The following is a 14993-nucleotide window of genomic DNA, read 5'->3' as shown; positions in this document are numbered from 1 at the left end:
TGTCATGTATGAACTTTTATTATCTAATTTTCTTGGGAATATTTAGTTGTAGCTCAAAAGCTACACATTTTACTTGTGTTAAAGGGGAAAGCAAATCTTGAAATTATGTGACCAATTACTTGCACCAAAACAAAGTGGAAAGCGAAAATGGGCAGCGTCATTTGCAAGCTACATTAAGCGAAAATTACGGGCAACAATGTACAAATTAAAAATGAAAAAAGAATCTAGGAATGTTGAACCCTCCCATTGTGTATCTTACTAGCAAATTGCAAGCATGACCTTGCTTGGATTCTGTTGCTGCATTTCTTTCCACGAATGTGGGTTAAAGACAGATAGCATTTCAGTTCATAGTCAGCACATGAAAGATTTTGTTCATCAAAGTTGTAGAAGATTTAGTGCAGAAAATAAGAATCCACTATGCTGGATGAAGTACAGCTCTTCATATGCGTTAAAAAAAATATTATATTCACACAAACAAAAATGTTACCCAAATCATTACAACTACAAACTGTAATTGTTTTACAGAAAACCTATGTCCTATTCTCTTATAATATTTTATGGGGAAAAAAAAACAGAGAATCCGAATTTGAAAATCAGTAGGTGTGTTGCACCATGACATTGCAGGGGTCAAGGAGACTAGGAAATCCAAACTAAAAATAAAAAAATAAAGAACGGTAATTTACTTTGAAAAGGGTAATTTAATCTTTTTTAATATCTAAATTATTTCTCATAATTCTATTAGTTTGATTCTATATAATGGAATACATACATCATTCACATTCCTCTCTACATTGTTAATTCTATGATAGGTTTTTTTTTTTTAATAGTATTGGTTAAAAAACTAATAAATAAAATTTGTGTTATGATATATTAGAAATTACGGACATAGGTGCACTTTTATGTTTTCTAATAAAATATTTAGACTTTTTGTTATTTAACCAGTGCCTAATTAACATTTTCCTTTCTTCTTTTCATTTGAGACTCTTAATATTTTGATGTTACTCTGGATCTCGTTTAATTCAAGTGCAACAAAATAGTCCTCACGATTTTATGAGAGTGAAAATCCCTTCAACATTATATCCACTATATTGGATGCAAAACTTTTGGTATGAGTCATGTGGTATCATTACTTTTGCATTTCGGGTAGCCTCATTATATGCAAGGCTTCATGTTATTATCACTTTACTATCCTCCCAATAAGAGATATGTCAAAATGAGGATTCTGTCTTAGATCTGCCAAGAATTTTTATGATAAAATAAGAAAGGAAGGAGGGGAACATCTTCACCATATCATGCATGCTACTATCTTTTTTAAGGATATATTTGGTATGTTCTGTCCTAGGTTGTTCAATGTTGGAAAATAGGAATTATTCTTCACCATGAGACGATTCTCTAAAGAAGAGGATACAGAATAGCATTTCACATTTTTGCTTTAGTGTTAAGGACGTTTTGCCACATAGTTTAATCTATTTTCAATTATTTGGGATATTTGGAAAGCAAATACAACTGAATTTATTATAAGGTAACTGCTACAACACAACACACCCTGCAAGCTGTAGATTTTAGATGGAATCATGAAAGCTTCTGAATGAAGACATTTCAAATAGTGACTTATAACTAGTTAATGCAACTGAAGAACAAAATTTCTGATGATGGGCACACCACCAACCCGTTTTTGTTGAGAATATTAACAGTACCAGATTTTAAAATATGATAGCTCCATTTATTTTGAAGTTACAAAATCAATTCTCCCACTTTTCAATGAATAACATCCGTGTTAAGATTAATTTAGACACAGCCCAATTACATTTAATAGTTTTTTTTTTCTTGCCCAACTTTAAACCAATTAGGCACTTTATAACATAGGTAAAAATGAAGCCTCGGGTGTAAGATTTTAATTTGAGGACCACTATCATATCACTAAGAGACAATAGTATTGCTTTGCCACCTTGTATTAATACAAACATGTTGCAACTAAACTATTTTTCTTTCTTTCTTTGACCTGGCTTTGAACATGTTCCTGCTAACCTAAGCAAATTTATTTCCTTTAGAACCTCCAAAGTCCAAAGGGTAGCTGCAATAGAACCAAACAATATAGTCAAATGGGCTATAAAATAATCTCCATGATTGTGCAGCTAATTGGATTTAACCAAGTAGAGGGATTATTATTTTTTAGGAACATAAACATTCCCTCACTAACCAATAAAAAGGCTTTGCATATACGTAGCTATCCACTTAAACGAAAGTCAAATATCAAAGCTAACAATCTTAAGAAGATCAAAGATGAGTCTCAATGCAGATGATGAGTTAGTGAATCAGATGGAGGAAACACCCACTTTTGCTTCATCTATGCCAGTACCCAATGCTCAAGAAATGGTGAAGAATAATCCTTTGCAGGTGCCTGAAAGATACCTGAGGAGTCAAGAAGAAATGGAGAAAGTCAACTATAAACCTCACCTTTCATCTGAGGTCCTTGTCATAGATCTAGCACTGACTGCTCTCCTATGGAAACAAAGAGGAGTTGCTGAAATTGGACGTAGCATGCAAGGAGTGGGGTTTTTCCAGGTAATTCTTGACCAACAACAGAATTGTGAGTTACATACAAAAATAGACGAGAAAAATATGCACAAAGAAATATTTCACTTGTACAACATGAAACAATAACAATAACAGGTGTAACAAGTTTAAGTAATACATTGACTATTAGAGAAAAAGTATGAAAAAACATTTATGTGCCTTCACCTAAATCTGTAAAGCTTTTGGTATAGTTAGTTCATGACACTGTGTCAAAGCCTTTGTGACCAAGTGGTCTATAGCTTCATACTTGCCAACTTTATTATTCTAATACAAAGTTGAATTTCAGCACCGGCAAGTGAACTTGTGCATTGGCACACTTCAAGCCCAAAAGCTCTTGCATAAGAATGCATGTTAGGAATATAACATAAAACCATTCATGTAACCTAAATGGCTTATGCTTTTGGGATAGAAGGTTCATGATGTTCACATCTTAGTAAAAGTTAGATGTTCACTTGGTTTTCAATTTTCATCAAATGTTTCTAGAGATTGCAATTACTTTTGCAGATAGTAAATCATGGCATACAAAAAGAACTTCTGGAAAAAATGAAGGATACAACAGCTGAGTTTTTCAAACTTCCAATAGAAGAGAAGGAAAAGTATGCGATGTCCGCGAATGACATACAAGGTTATGGGCATGCTTATGTAGTTTCTGAGGAGCAGATACTAGACTGATCAGATGCACTGATTTTAGTGACTCACCCCACCTTGTACAGGAAGCTTCAACTTTGGCCTCAAACAGCAGAGGGATTCAAGTAGGTAATCTTGACAGTTAAAAATTATATACAAAACATGTGTGATCAGTTAATGAAATTTACCTACTAACGCAGGGAGAAAATAGATGCCTGTTCAAGTGAAGTTAAAAGAGTTGGTGAGGAACTACTTAGTTATTTGTCGGTGATTATGGGCATGCAGAAGCATTTTCTTCTTGAACTACATAAATTATCACTTCAAGGCATACGTGTGAAGTATTACCCTCCTTGCAGCACACCTGAGCAAGTATTGGGTTTGAATTCACACTCTGATTCAAACACCATCACCTTGCTTATGCAAGAAGGTGATGTATCAGGGCTAGAAATTCGACACAAAGGGGCATGGGTACGAGTAGCCCCAAAATCTGATGCTATACTTGTCAATGTTGGAGATGTAATAAAGGTACTTGTATTATCACTTTAGTGAACACAAGGAAAACACTTGTAATTGGAAGGCTATAGAGTATTTGGTATTTATTTTTAATCTATTTCAATTACTTGGGATTGGGAACGGTTGGCTGCTCGCTTTGTACATTCTATATGAGAATTTGGAAAGCAAATCCAAATGCATTTATCATAAGCTAACTGCTACGCAACACAAACTTCAAACTGTAGATTATAGATGGAATCATGGAAGCTTCTAAAAACATTTCAAAGAGGTCATAACTAGTTAGTGCAACTGAAGAAGTTTTTACCCTTTTTTTAACAAAATAGTGGGCACATCTTTAAACTGTTTTTGCTGAGAATATTAATGATACCGGATTTTAAACGATGACTTTTGTTTTGTGTTGCACTGGTACTTCAAAAATCATCAAATATGCCTTCTGTATTTACTGGGTACTGCACTTGCTTGTGGATTTTGAGCATTTGTCGATGATGTTATCTCCTAAAGATGATCACATTAGGTTCTTCTTTAGATGGTTTAAGTAAACATTTTAATCTTACTTGTTTTAAAAATTTACAATTTTTTTTACTTAGGATAAATTATTTATAAAAATTATATTATTTAATTATTATGCGATATGTTTAATATTTTATAGATTTTTTAGAATTTTTTATTTTTATAAAATGTTTATTCGACTAAAATTTGTTCTAAATTATCTATCATTATTTTATATAATATATATAAATAGAATTATATTTTTTTCTCATTCTATTTAATTTGAATCCAATCCGAATCGTGCAACTAGATATGGTTGCCGAAAAATAATATAAACATATTGCAAATATAATATTTTTCTTGAAAAATAATAATATCGTTCCCTTGAATTAATGTGTTGCCACTAATTAAACTATATTTTCGTTTCTCTCTCTGACGTGACTTTGTACAAGGTTCCTGCTTACATAAGCAAAGTTATTTCCTTTGGATCCTCCGAAGCATAGCTCCAATAGATCCAAAACAAAGGCAAATGGACTCTAAAATAATCTCCATGATTGTGCATCTAATTGGATTGACCAATTAAAGGGAATTATTAATTTTGGAAGGATCAAGTTTTCAAGATTCATCCACTAAACAATAATAAGTCTTTGCATATACGTAGCTATCCACTTAAAACAAAAGTCAAATATCAAAGCTAACAATCATAAGAAGATCAAAGATGAGTACCCTCAATGCAGATGATGAGTTGGTGAATGAGATGGAAGAAGCACCCAGTCTTGCTCCGTCTATACCAGTACCAAATGTTCAAGAAAATGTAAAGAATAACCCTTTGCAGGTTCCTCAAAGATACCTGAGGAGTCAAGAAGAAATGGAGAAAGTCAACTATAAGCCTCACCTTTCATCTGAGATCCCTGTCATTGATTTAGCATTGCTCTCCTATGGGAACAAAGAGGAGTTGCTGAAAATGGACATAGCATGCAAGGAGTGGGGTTTCTTTCAGGTAATTCTTGACCAACATAATTGTGAATTACATACAACGAAACTGTACACTTCTACAACAACATAAAAAATTAGCAATAACAGGTGCAACTAGTTTACAATAAATAATACATTCACTGTGTGAGAAATAATATGAAAAACCATTTATGTGCCTTCACTTAAATATCTTAGGCTTTAGTATTGGTATGGTTAGTTCATGACATGGTATCAGAGTCGTTGTGATCAAGTGGTCCAGAGCTTGATACTTGCCACCGTTATTCTTCTAATTAAAGGTTGAATTTCAGCACAGGCCAGTGAACTTGTGCACTGACACACTTCAAGCCAAAACTCTTGCTTGAGAGTGCATGTTAAGGGATATAAAACTATTAAGGATTAATCTATCTTCACCTAAAGGCTTATGCTTTTGGAACAGAATTAAGGTTAACGGGGTTGACATATCTTTGCAAAAAGTTAGATGTTTGCTTGGTTTTCATCAAATGCTGCTTGAGATTGCATTTACTTTTGCAGATAGTAAATCATGGCATCCAAAAGGAAATTATGCGGAGAATAAAGGATGCAGCAGCTGAGTTTTCGAACTTCCAATAGAAGAGAAGGAAAAGCATGCTATGCCTTCAAATGACATACAAGGTTAATGGGCATACCTATGTCGTTTCTGAGGAGCAGACACTTGGTTGGTGATAGATTGATGTTAGTCACTTGCCCCACTTGGTACAGGAAGCTTCATCTTTGGCCTAAAACACCAAAGGGATTCAAGTAGATAATTTTAACAAATAAAAAGTATTCTCTTCTTCTATTTATTAAAAAAATTACTAATAACTTTTTATCTTAATTATAAGAAAAAATTATTTTTAGATATATTAATTGTTAAAACTTTTTTATACCCTTGTTTATTGTGAAATTTATATTAACAAAGTACTTACTCGTTACCTATATAAATAAATATATTAATTAATATTATATAAGACACTAATTTGACAATTTAATATATTATAGGAATTTCTAAAAAATAGAATAAATTTATAGCATATAACAACTTTTTTTTATTTGATAAATTAAATATTTATTTCTCATAATTGTTTCTTGGAAATAGTACCAAATTAGTCAATGAATTCTTCTCCTAATGCAGGGAGATAATAGAGGCATATTCAAGGGAAGTTAAAAGAGTAGGTGAGGAACTGCTTAGTTCTTTGTCAGTGATTATGGGCATGCAGAAGCATGATTTTCTTGGACTACATAAAGAATCAGAATCACTTCAAGCTACATGTTTGAACTATTACCCTCCTTGCAACATACCTGAGCAAGTACTAGGTTTGAGTCCACACTCTGACACAAGTACCATCACCTTGCTTCTGCAAGATGATGATGTACAAGGGCTAGAAATTCGACACAAAGGAGGATGGGTACCAGTGAGCCCAAAATCAGATGCTATAGTCATCAATGTTGGAGATGTAATTAATGGAGGTACTTGAATTATCATTTTAGTGAAAACATAAAGAGAGCACTTGTAATAGGGAAGGCTTTAAAGTCATTTAATTAACCAACTTTAATTAAGTTTCTTTGTTTGCATCTTGCAATCATGACAGATATTGAGTAATGGGAAATACAAGAGTGTAGAGCACAGAGCAGTGACAAATAAGGATAGGAGAAGGAGTTCCTATGTATATTTTATGGCCCCAGGGGATGATGTGGAAGTTGAGCCCCTTGATCATATGATAGATGCTCAGAACCCTAAGTTGTACCAGAAAGTAAGGTATGGAGATTATTTGAGGCAATCTATGAAGAGGAAAATGGAGGGAAAAGCACACACAGATGTGGCAAGGATAAGGGTCTAGTAAGGAATAAAATGTTTAAAGCACTTCCTCATGCTGATTTCCATGAAGTTTGGTTTTTGACTGAGGACCAGGGTTATGCAGCATATATCATTGTTATAATCAGTGTAAAAAATAATTTTTTTTTATAAGTTAGAAATAATTTATACTTCTTTGTATTTTTTTAGAAGTTATCTTATTTAACTTCTCTAAAATTTAAGAAAGTAAATTTATTTTTAACTTATAAAAAATTTATTTATTTTTTACATTAATTTATTTATTCATAAGAATTTTTTTATAAGTTTAATGAAACTGCATGTGTGAAATAAATAATAGAATAAGGATTTTTATTATTGTTGATGTTATGTGAAATAGTTAAATGCGCTGGTGTGATAGATTAATGCTTAATAAATATTATACATATACATCATATTGAGTCTAGATAATGCAAGTTCCTTCATTGATGTTCAGATTTCATTCTCAACCCACTAAGGAATAGCAGTTATTCTCAGGGTTTTTGTGAGAATGGTAATTCTTTCCTTTGTGAAGTAAACCCAAACCAACATAATCATCGATTGCAGAGTTGTCTTCCCACTCACTTCAATTAAGGTTAAAATAGCTATGCAATGCATTAAGTAGCTATTATAACTAGCTAACTATCATGAAAAGATAATCAATCTTACATATAAACATGTCTAGCCTTTTCTCTAACTCACATTTAACATATTAATACTATTATTAGTTATTCCATAGGTTCTACTGAAAAGAAATTTTTAACAAAATATCTCCAGAATTTTCGTTAAAATATTGAACATGAATAATTTTTTTTTTAAATATCATATATCTTTTATTGAAAATAATATTTTTAAACACACTAATTGTTAACGCTTCATTTATTACGATTTTGAAGACAAGTGTGGAAACGTGAATACTCCAATTTTTGGTGTCTAATTCTTGGTGGTACCTCCACTCTGTGAGCTTCCACCAATTTGTCAGGAGAAGTCTGGGTTGCGGTGGACCACAATAGACAACAGCTCTGAAGTAAATTCAAGCAATTTCAGAATATTATTATATTTTCAAACTTTTTTTCCGTCGTGCGTTGAAATATATTTGATAAAAATAAAAATTATATTTTTTATTAAAAATTATAATATTTAATGTATTGAAAATTTATTTTCACATAAATGGTAACTAACCCTCACTTCTTTATATTACTATAAACACTCTCTTAATTACTTTACAAGAATTAAAAGCTATAACTTTATTAATAATATTAAATTAAATTTATCAATAATTTAAATACTTTTTCAAAACTATTCGTGAAATTATTAAAACACACTATCTTTATTTTTATGTAATTAATTGCTTTTCCTCCCAATTGTTTCTGTAAAATGAATAATACAAAACAATAGTTCTTATATAAAATAGCATGGCAAATTCTCCAAAGATATCGTATTTAGGATGACAGGTAAGATAATTTTGAAGGCCAAAGGGGCACACTAACAAAAACAACACCAATAAAAATAATAAAAAACTTTAATATTTTTTTAACACACTTTTTATTATTTGTTAAAAGTTATTTAAACTTATAAAAATTATATAAATTTTATTTTTTTATTTTTAAATTAATGTTTCTCTTTTATATTTTTTATTTTTAATAAATTTTAATTAATAATAAAAAGTATATCAGAGAGAATGTGTTGCTAGCTTTTCCCATATTTACATATACTAAAACCAAAATTTTCCTCTCAAACTAATTTATTAAAACATTCTAATTGGTCTTTGGAAACACAATTAGTACCTGGAGTCTCTATAAGGAGCTACAATTAGCCAGTGTTTCACATCCAATAAAGTGAAACTTTCCTACCAGAGATAGACTAATTTCCTTACCACAAGCAAGCAATACAAGCAACAACAACAAAGACTAACAAAAACATAAAAAAAGACAAGAATGTTTATGTTTCAGGTATGAGCTGTGTCTGAAATTACAGTCTCTTCTTCTATAGAAGAGATGGGAAGTTTGCTCCCTGAACTCATTTTGTGCACATCCTGGCTGGAACAAATGAAGATTCTTCTCACCATGTTACAGAATTCACTGCAAGAACATAACAATATCAATCAACATTTATCGTATATATTTATATTAATGGTGAGAGGTGGTTACATGAATAATAATTGAGTATTATAAAGCAGGAAGTTTAATAATGATTGGCGATATTATCTATTCTATTAACAAATGAAAGTAGGTATTATCCACTTTTCCAATCCCCGACAGCCACAAAATTATTCTTATTGAATTTGACTGTAGAATGCATGCCAAATTAAACAAACAAAACCTGTACGATCACAGACATAAATATTATAAAATGATGTTATTTAATCATCATATTCCACTTTCTCTCCTCACTTTCCTCATTATGCTTCCCCCATTTCCCTTTTTCCTTAATGTGCAACATGCGTGCCAAATAAACCTACAAAAACTTGTTAAATTATATTAAGATTTACAATTTTTAATAAATTTTAACTATAAATATATTAAAGAGTGAGTTCATAACAATTTTCTATAATTTAATGGTCATAGTCCATTTTCTCTCTCCACTTTTACTCGTTAATCGTTTCCCACATCTCTAGAACGTTTTTCACCTTTATCCTCTTTCCTTTTTATCAAGGGTGTATGTTCACTATAAAATTCTAGTGTATGTTTCTCGACAACTTATAATACCCCGTCAACATTTTTTATCTATAATTCCCTTATTGTTCATTTTATTCACTTGCTCTCTCAACAGTGAGATGTTTAACTGTGTATAAAGAGATACTCACGGCCATGGATCATCGCCAACAAGCATCATATCCCCTTCATCATCAGTGAAGACAATTTCCCATTTATCCCTTGATTGAAGCTGTCCATTTATGTCGAACATCTTCTCCAATTCATCTACAAGTTGATCATACCCATTTAACGTGGTCAAATCCACAGCACGCCCCACTGCAACCCCTTGCATTCGAACCTTTTGGCATGTATTGAACACAAAACAAAAAAGGATTGCTTCAGAAACTTTTCATACTAAGCTATAAAACCTTTAACTTAATTATCTAATCAATAAACAATACATGTCAAACAAGAACCTTAGTACAACTTCTGCTACCGATTTGCTTGATTTGAGTCTCTTTTGGAGATACTTGTGGCTGTTCTTTTTTCCATTCTTTAGAAGCCATTGAGATATCACACTTAAGTCTTACATCAGTTCTGGACTCAGATGTGACTCCACATGCATTTGTTGCATCCACGAGAGTCTTCTCTACAGAAGGAGAGTTGTTTCTGGCATGATCAATAAGCTCAATCCCAAACAATCTACAGCTTGTAGCAGCCTCTAGTTTGGTGATATCCTTTTCAAACTTGTCATGCAAATGGTCACTATTCAATCTCTCTGAGTGAGTTTTTGAAATAGGCCAAGCTGCGACACTCTTGTTATCATCGGTTGTGTCATGATAGAAGTGAGAAGGAGCACAAGAACGAGAAGATAGCCAACTTGCTTCTGTCTGATTCATTGATATACCATTGCTGCTGATTTTACTATTATCATTCTGCTTGTGATGCCACATGTGGATGCTATTGTCACTCCTTTTGCTCTCAGCCATGACACTAAGTTTTGTCATCTCAGAATGTGTCATCCCAGAATTCCAAAAAGTAGAGGCAGCTAATGGTGTGTCTACTTTGAAAGTGAAAAAAGCAAGTGTCAAGATCGATATAAATCAATACAAGAATTTGGGAGTAAAACATCAATTTGGGCCCTGAAATTGGCACAACTAGAGAATTTGATAGTTGACAATGTGAAGATAAAACAGTTTAGTTAGTCTTTGAATTTGGCATCACCAATAAATTCATTCCTTAATGTTATGAAAAAGCAAATTTAATACTTTAGTAACAGTCGGTCAATTTAGTCTGACATTGGTATGTATTAGGGACCAAATTGCCTCATGGACATGGTTGTTAAAAGTCAAGGATTAAATTTGTTTTTCATATATTAGGGACCACATAGTGCCAATGTCACGGACTAAATCAACAGTTATCAAAGTTAGGAACGAAATTTCATTTTTGTCATTAAGAATCAAATTGACTAGTGGTACTAATTTCAAGGATATAATTAATGTTTTACAAAAAAAAATAGGAGTTAAAAGAGATAATTCTTCACCAAGATCTGGAAATTCACTTGCTGGTCGAGGCCTTTTATTCTTTACAACCGAATGTTGAGATAATGACGTGGGAACAGAAGCAATAAGGGGTTCTATCTCCCATGGTGAAACTCTATCAGGTCTTGGAATAGATGCAGCTTCATCCCATTGAACCTGGGATTAGATGACAAGAATAGATGAATACCATATAACCACAAGCAATAATTAAGGTGGAATATTACAAAGTCAATGATGAAATTACCTTAAGTGAACGCCATGTTGAATTTTCCCAATGAGGAGAAATATCTTCTACTCCAACTATTGTGCCACAAAATCTGATCAACCATATATTAAGATACATTTAAATACACGGCTTATTTAAGCGCTTATTCAATATATTTTAAAAATAATGGCTTACGTGACACGTATTTAAATATGAAATTTATTAGAATAAATTAAAAATAACTTATTTTAATAAGTTATTCAAGAAACTTACTGAAATAAGTTGAAAAAAAGCTTATGAGAATAAAAAATAGCTCCCATAAGTTGTAAGCTCTTTCATTCAAAGAGGCCCTCAGAATATCTAATAAAAAAGTCACATTACAAACTAAAGAAATAAATTTTGGTACCTTTTGTCAGTCTCAGGGGAATCATCCCCTTCAAACCTCATCCTGAATCTCATACCAACATTACATTTTTGGTTGATAGCCTCCAAATATTTGTTCACACTCACAATGAATTGGCTGGTCCTAAGCAAACAAATCATCCATTGATTACTCAATAATAGTAACATTAAAGCTTGTAGTTATTTTTGCAACAAGTGAAAGTTCTACCTTGGCTTATAATATACAACGAAAAGAGTCTGAGTTGCAACTGCATGAGATGCAGTTGCAAGAACTCCAATGTGCATGCTCTGACTGGAAATCACAGAAGAAGGCATGCTGTTCTGCAGAGGAGCAACACGCCTCACTCCAACACGCAATTGTCCATTGTTCCCTCTACATACAAAATCGTATTAATTTAACTGAGGCTTGCACAGTCAAACAAATAATTATTATATGATTTAATACTAGAAGATTTTTTGTGACGCATATGAAGGAAAACCAAGAAAGAGGAAAGGTTTAGTTTCACTTTTAATACTTCTAATTTATGCTCTATGCAATTTAATACTTCTAATTTTGATCACTAAAGAAAAGTCTTTTTATTTTAAAATTAAGAAAGTTAATCCTTCAATTAATTTTTTTAATTAAAATCCTTAAATTATTACTTTCTATGTAAATAATTGAGGGTTGGAGTTGGAATATGAAATAATTTTGAAAGTTTAAAAAGAAAAAAATAGTAAAAACTTGATAATAGTCAAAGAATTTTATAAGATTTGATAATAGAATTTGAACAAGACAATCTTTTTTTATTTTAGATGAAATTTAATATTTTGATCAATGATTTTAAAATTTAATTAATTTAATTTATAAATATTTAGAACAGAAAATAAAAAATTTAAAATTTTATGCACAAGAAAATTGTCAAAAAATTAATTTACTAACTTTTAGAAATAGATAAACTAAGTCACACATATTTTAAATTAGAGGGTTAATTAACTAAAAAACTAAAATTGCACACTCCAATTTTAAAAAATAAAGAATGTAATTAAGTCAAAACTAAAACATCAAATGCGTACCTCAGGAACACAAAGGTATCTCCAGCAACTAATCTCTTAGAAGTCACAAAAGTACTCCATCCAGTTGTGAGCAAGTGTCTACGTGGCTGACCTGGATAGAAAAAGGAAAATACATTCAAAGTTAAAATAAAAATATTAGGCCAATGTTAAATCATAAGGACCCAAATGAAAATTTCTTATGCCCTTTACCTCTAAATATATGCTTAAAGCGCCATTCATAACCATGAAGATCCTTGGCAACCAATTCCTGAGTTGGGGTTGATTGGGATTGGGATGTGTCCTTAACAGAATCCAAACATGGTTATTTAGTAAACATCAATAAGACAATCTGGGTCTGGTTTTGGAAACCAAAAACAAATTCAATAAAAACCAAATTAGTGTTGTATTTTGATTACCAGCATTGGAAGGCATTCTGTGGCATGCTTCCTGAGGACAGAGAAGCCACCATGGGTGCTTGTATCAGAGGCTGTTAAGACCTTGCAGAAGGAGTTAACTCTTGGCCTTGGATGTTCAGCAGGGCACGGATCAGGGCTTGTAGGTTCAGTTTTCTGAGACATTTCTTCCATTAGAAATCTAAACATTAAGAATCTAAGGTTGACAATGAAAATGTTTTGAGAATCATAAGGAGCAGTTACATCCTTACATTTGATTCCGGCACTAGAGTAATCTGTGCATAAACTTCATCTGTTTCTTGCTCAGCCTAAAACATGTCGAAATTCGAGGCAAGTTTTAGTTTTTCGCCCACCCCATTTTGCACAATCATATAATATTATGTTATATTATTAATAAATAAATAAAGTGTGTACATAGCAACACTGAAGCCCAGATAGTCGTTTCACCATTTTCTCAGCAACCAAACATGTTTTTTTCTTCTGTTTATTTAAGAAAAAATCAGAAAATTCGAAAGGAAGGGGGATCAATGATCAAAGGAGAGTACTACCACTAATTAATAAAAACTTAATACCAAACTCTACATGGTAACTCCAAAACCAAGATGATTATATGACAATTTTTTCAACATCCAAACAAGACTCTTTTTTTTTTCTTTTTTCCTAAAGAAAAAAAAAGGAGGAAGAAAATGAAAGAAAGTAAGATCACGGAGAAAATTACCAGTAAATGGACGTTGACGACACGACAGAGGATCTTGGAGGGAAGTTTGAACAGTGGAATCCTCTGATTTAGTTCCTGATTTGTTGATACTTCTAACTAGAGCCGCAAATACATATAAAGTAAAAAGCACTTAAAACAAAATTAGTAAAGAAAATCCAACTTGACCAAATTCATTCCAAGACCAACATTTTCAGACACCAACCTAGGAGCCCAAATAAAAAGAACAACGAATTTGATTGCAACTATAAAAAACGAAAACTAACTTGTTCCATGTGTCCCTGAGGGAAATAGAAGACCCTTTGGCCTGCACGAGGAACTTCCACATGAGGTCCTGCACATGCCTTCCATAGTTGCTCATAGAGCTCATCTTCTTCGCCGCCACCACCACCACCTTGGTTCAACGACATCGTTAAAACAAACCAAAAGCTGTTGTGTTCAGTTCAGAGTTCAGAGCTTATGACCAATCTAAAATCCGTGACATCATCATTGTTATTATTATTATAACATAAGGGTACGCAAAAGAATAGGAGTAATCATCATAATCATCGTGCCATGGTGTCACAGATGATAACCCAATTGAATGATTATGCGTTGACAGAGAATTTATGAGAGAAGGCAGCTTTTGGAATCGTGTCTGCTATGCTACCTCCTGCAAACGTTACAGAACTCTCTCTCTTTCTCTTTCTTTGTGTAAGGAAACGGCGTTCCTTGAAATCACGATGCAAACAACTCCGTTGGTCGCGATGTCCATTTTATAACAACACTATATGTGTTGTTTCCAAAACAGTTAAAAATCAATTCTCGCATTTTTTTAATATATAATATTTTATATATCTCAATTATATTTAGTAATTCAAAATTAATTTTATCAAAATCAATTTTAGTTGAACTTTAAATTGAAGGAGCACTATATTTCTTTTATTTTTCATTTTTTTTTGCAATTTTTTAATGTGACACATAATAAGAAATTAATAAATAGTAAATTTTTATTAAAATTTATAATAGTTAATGTCATTAAT

General features: G+C 32.1%; 1 protein-coding gene and 2 pseudogenes across 2 annotated transcripts; 2 read left to right on the top strand and 1 right to left on the bottom strand.

The window, feature by feature from the left end:
- Nucleotides 1-2283: 2283 nt before the first annotated feature.
- LOC113862402 lies at nucleotides 2284-3750 on the top strand (annotated as a pseudogene).
- Nucleotides 3751-4936: 1186 nt separating this feature from the next.
- Nucleotides 4937-7037, top strand: LOC113862401 (annotated as a pseudogene).
- Nucleotides 7038-8758: 1721 nt separating this feature from the next.
- LOC113861374 (auxin response factor 9-like) lies at nucleotides 8759-14714 on the bottom strand. 2 transcript variants are annotated; one of them, XM_027494153.1, is made up of 13 exons: nucleotides 14238-14714; nucleotides 13975-14070; nucleotides 13508-13564; nucleotides 13260-13412; nucleotides 13054-13144; nucleotides 12865-12955; nucleotides 12020-12184; nucleotides 11816-11935; nucleotides 11449-11521; nucleotides 11207-11360; nucleotides 10140-10726; nucleotides 9834-10021; nucleotides 8759-9108 (listed from the first exon to the last, which is right to left on the bottom strand). In XM_027494153.1, exons 1-13 carry the CDS (start codon nucleotides 14379-14381, stop codon nucleotides 8976-8978), a joined length of 2052 nt encoding a protein of 683 aa, XP_027349954.1. In that variant the 5' UTR covers nucleotides 14382-14714; the 3' UTR covers nucleotides 8759-8975. The 2 variants fall into 2 exon arrangements, with proteins under 2 accessions (XP_027349954.1, XP_027349955.1); XM_027494154.1 differs by having other exon boundaries at nucleotides 8761-9108; nucleotides 13975-14066; nucleotides 14238-14583.
- Nucleotides 14715-14993: the final 279 nt, after the last annotated feature.

This window comes from Abrus precatorius, unplaced genomic scaffold, assembly GCF_003935025.1.
Source record: "Abrus precatorius isolate BTA unplaced genomic scaffold, Abrus_2018 Scaffold3, whole genome shotgun sequence".
NCBI classification, from domain to species: Eukaryota; Viridiplantae; Streptophyta; class Magnoliopsida; order Fabales; family Fabaceae; genus Abrus; species Abrus precatorius.
This window is presented reverse-complemented; position numbering and strand designations above follow the sequence as displayed.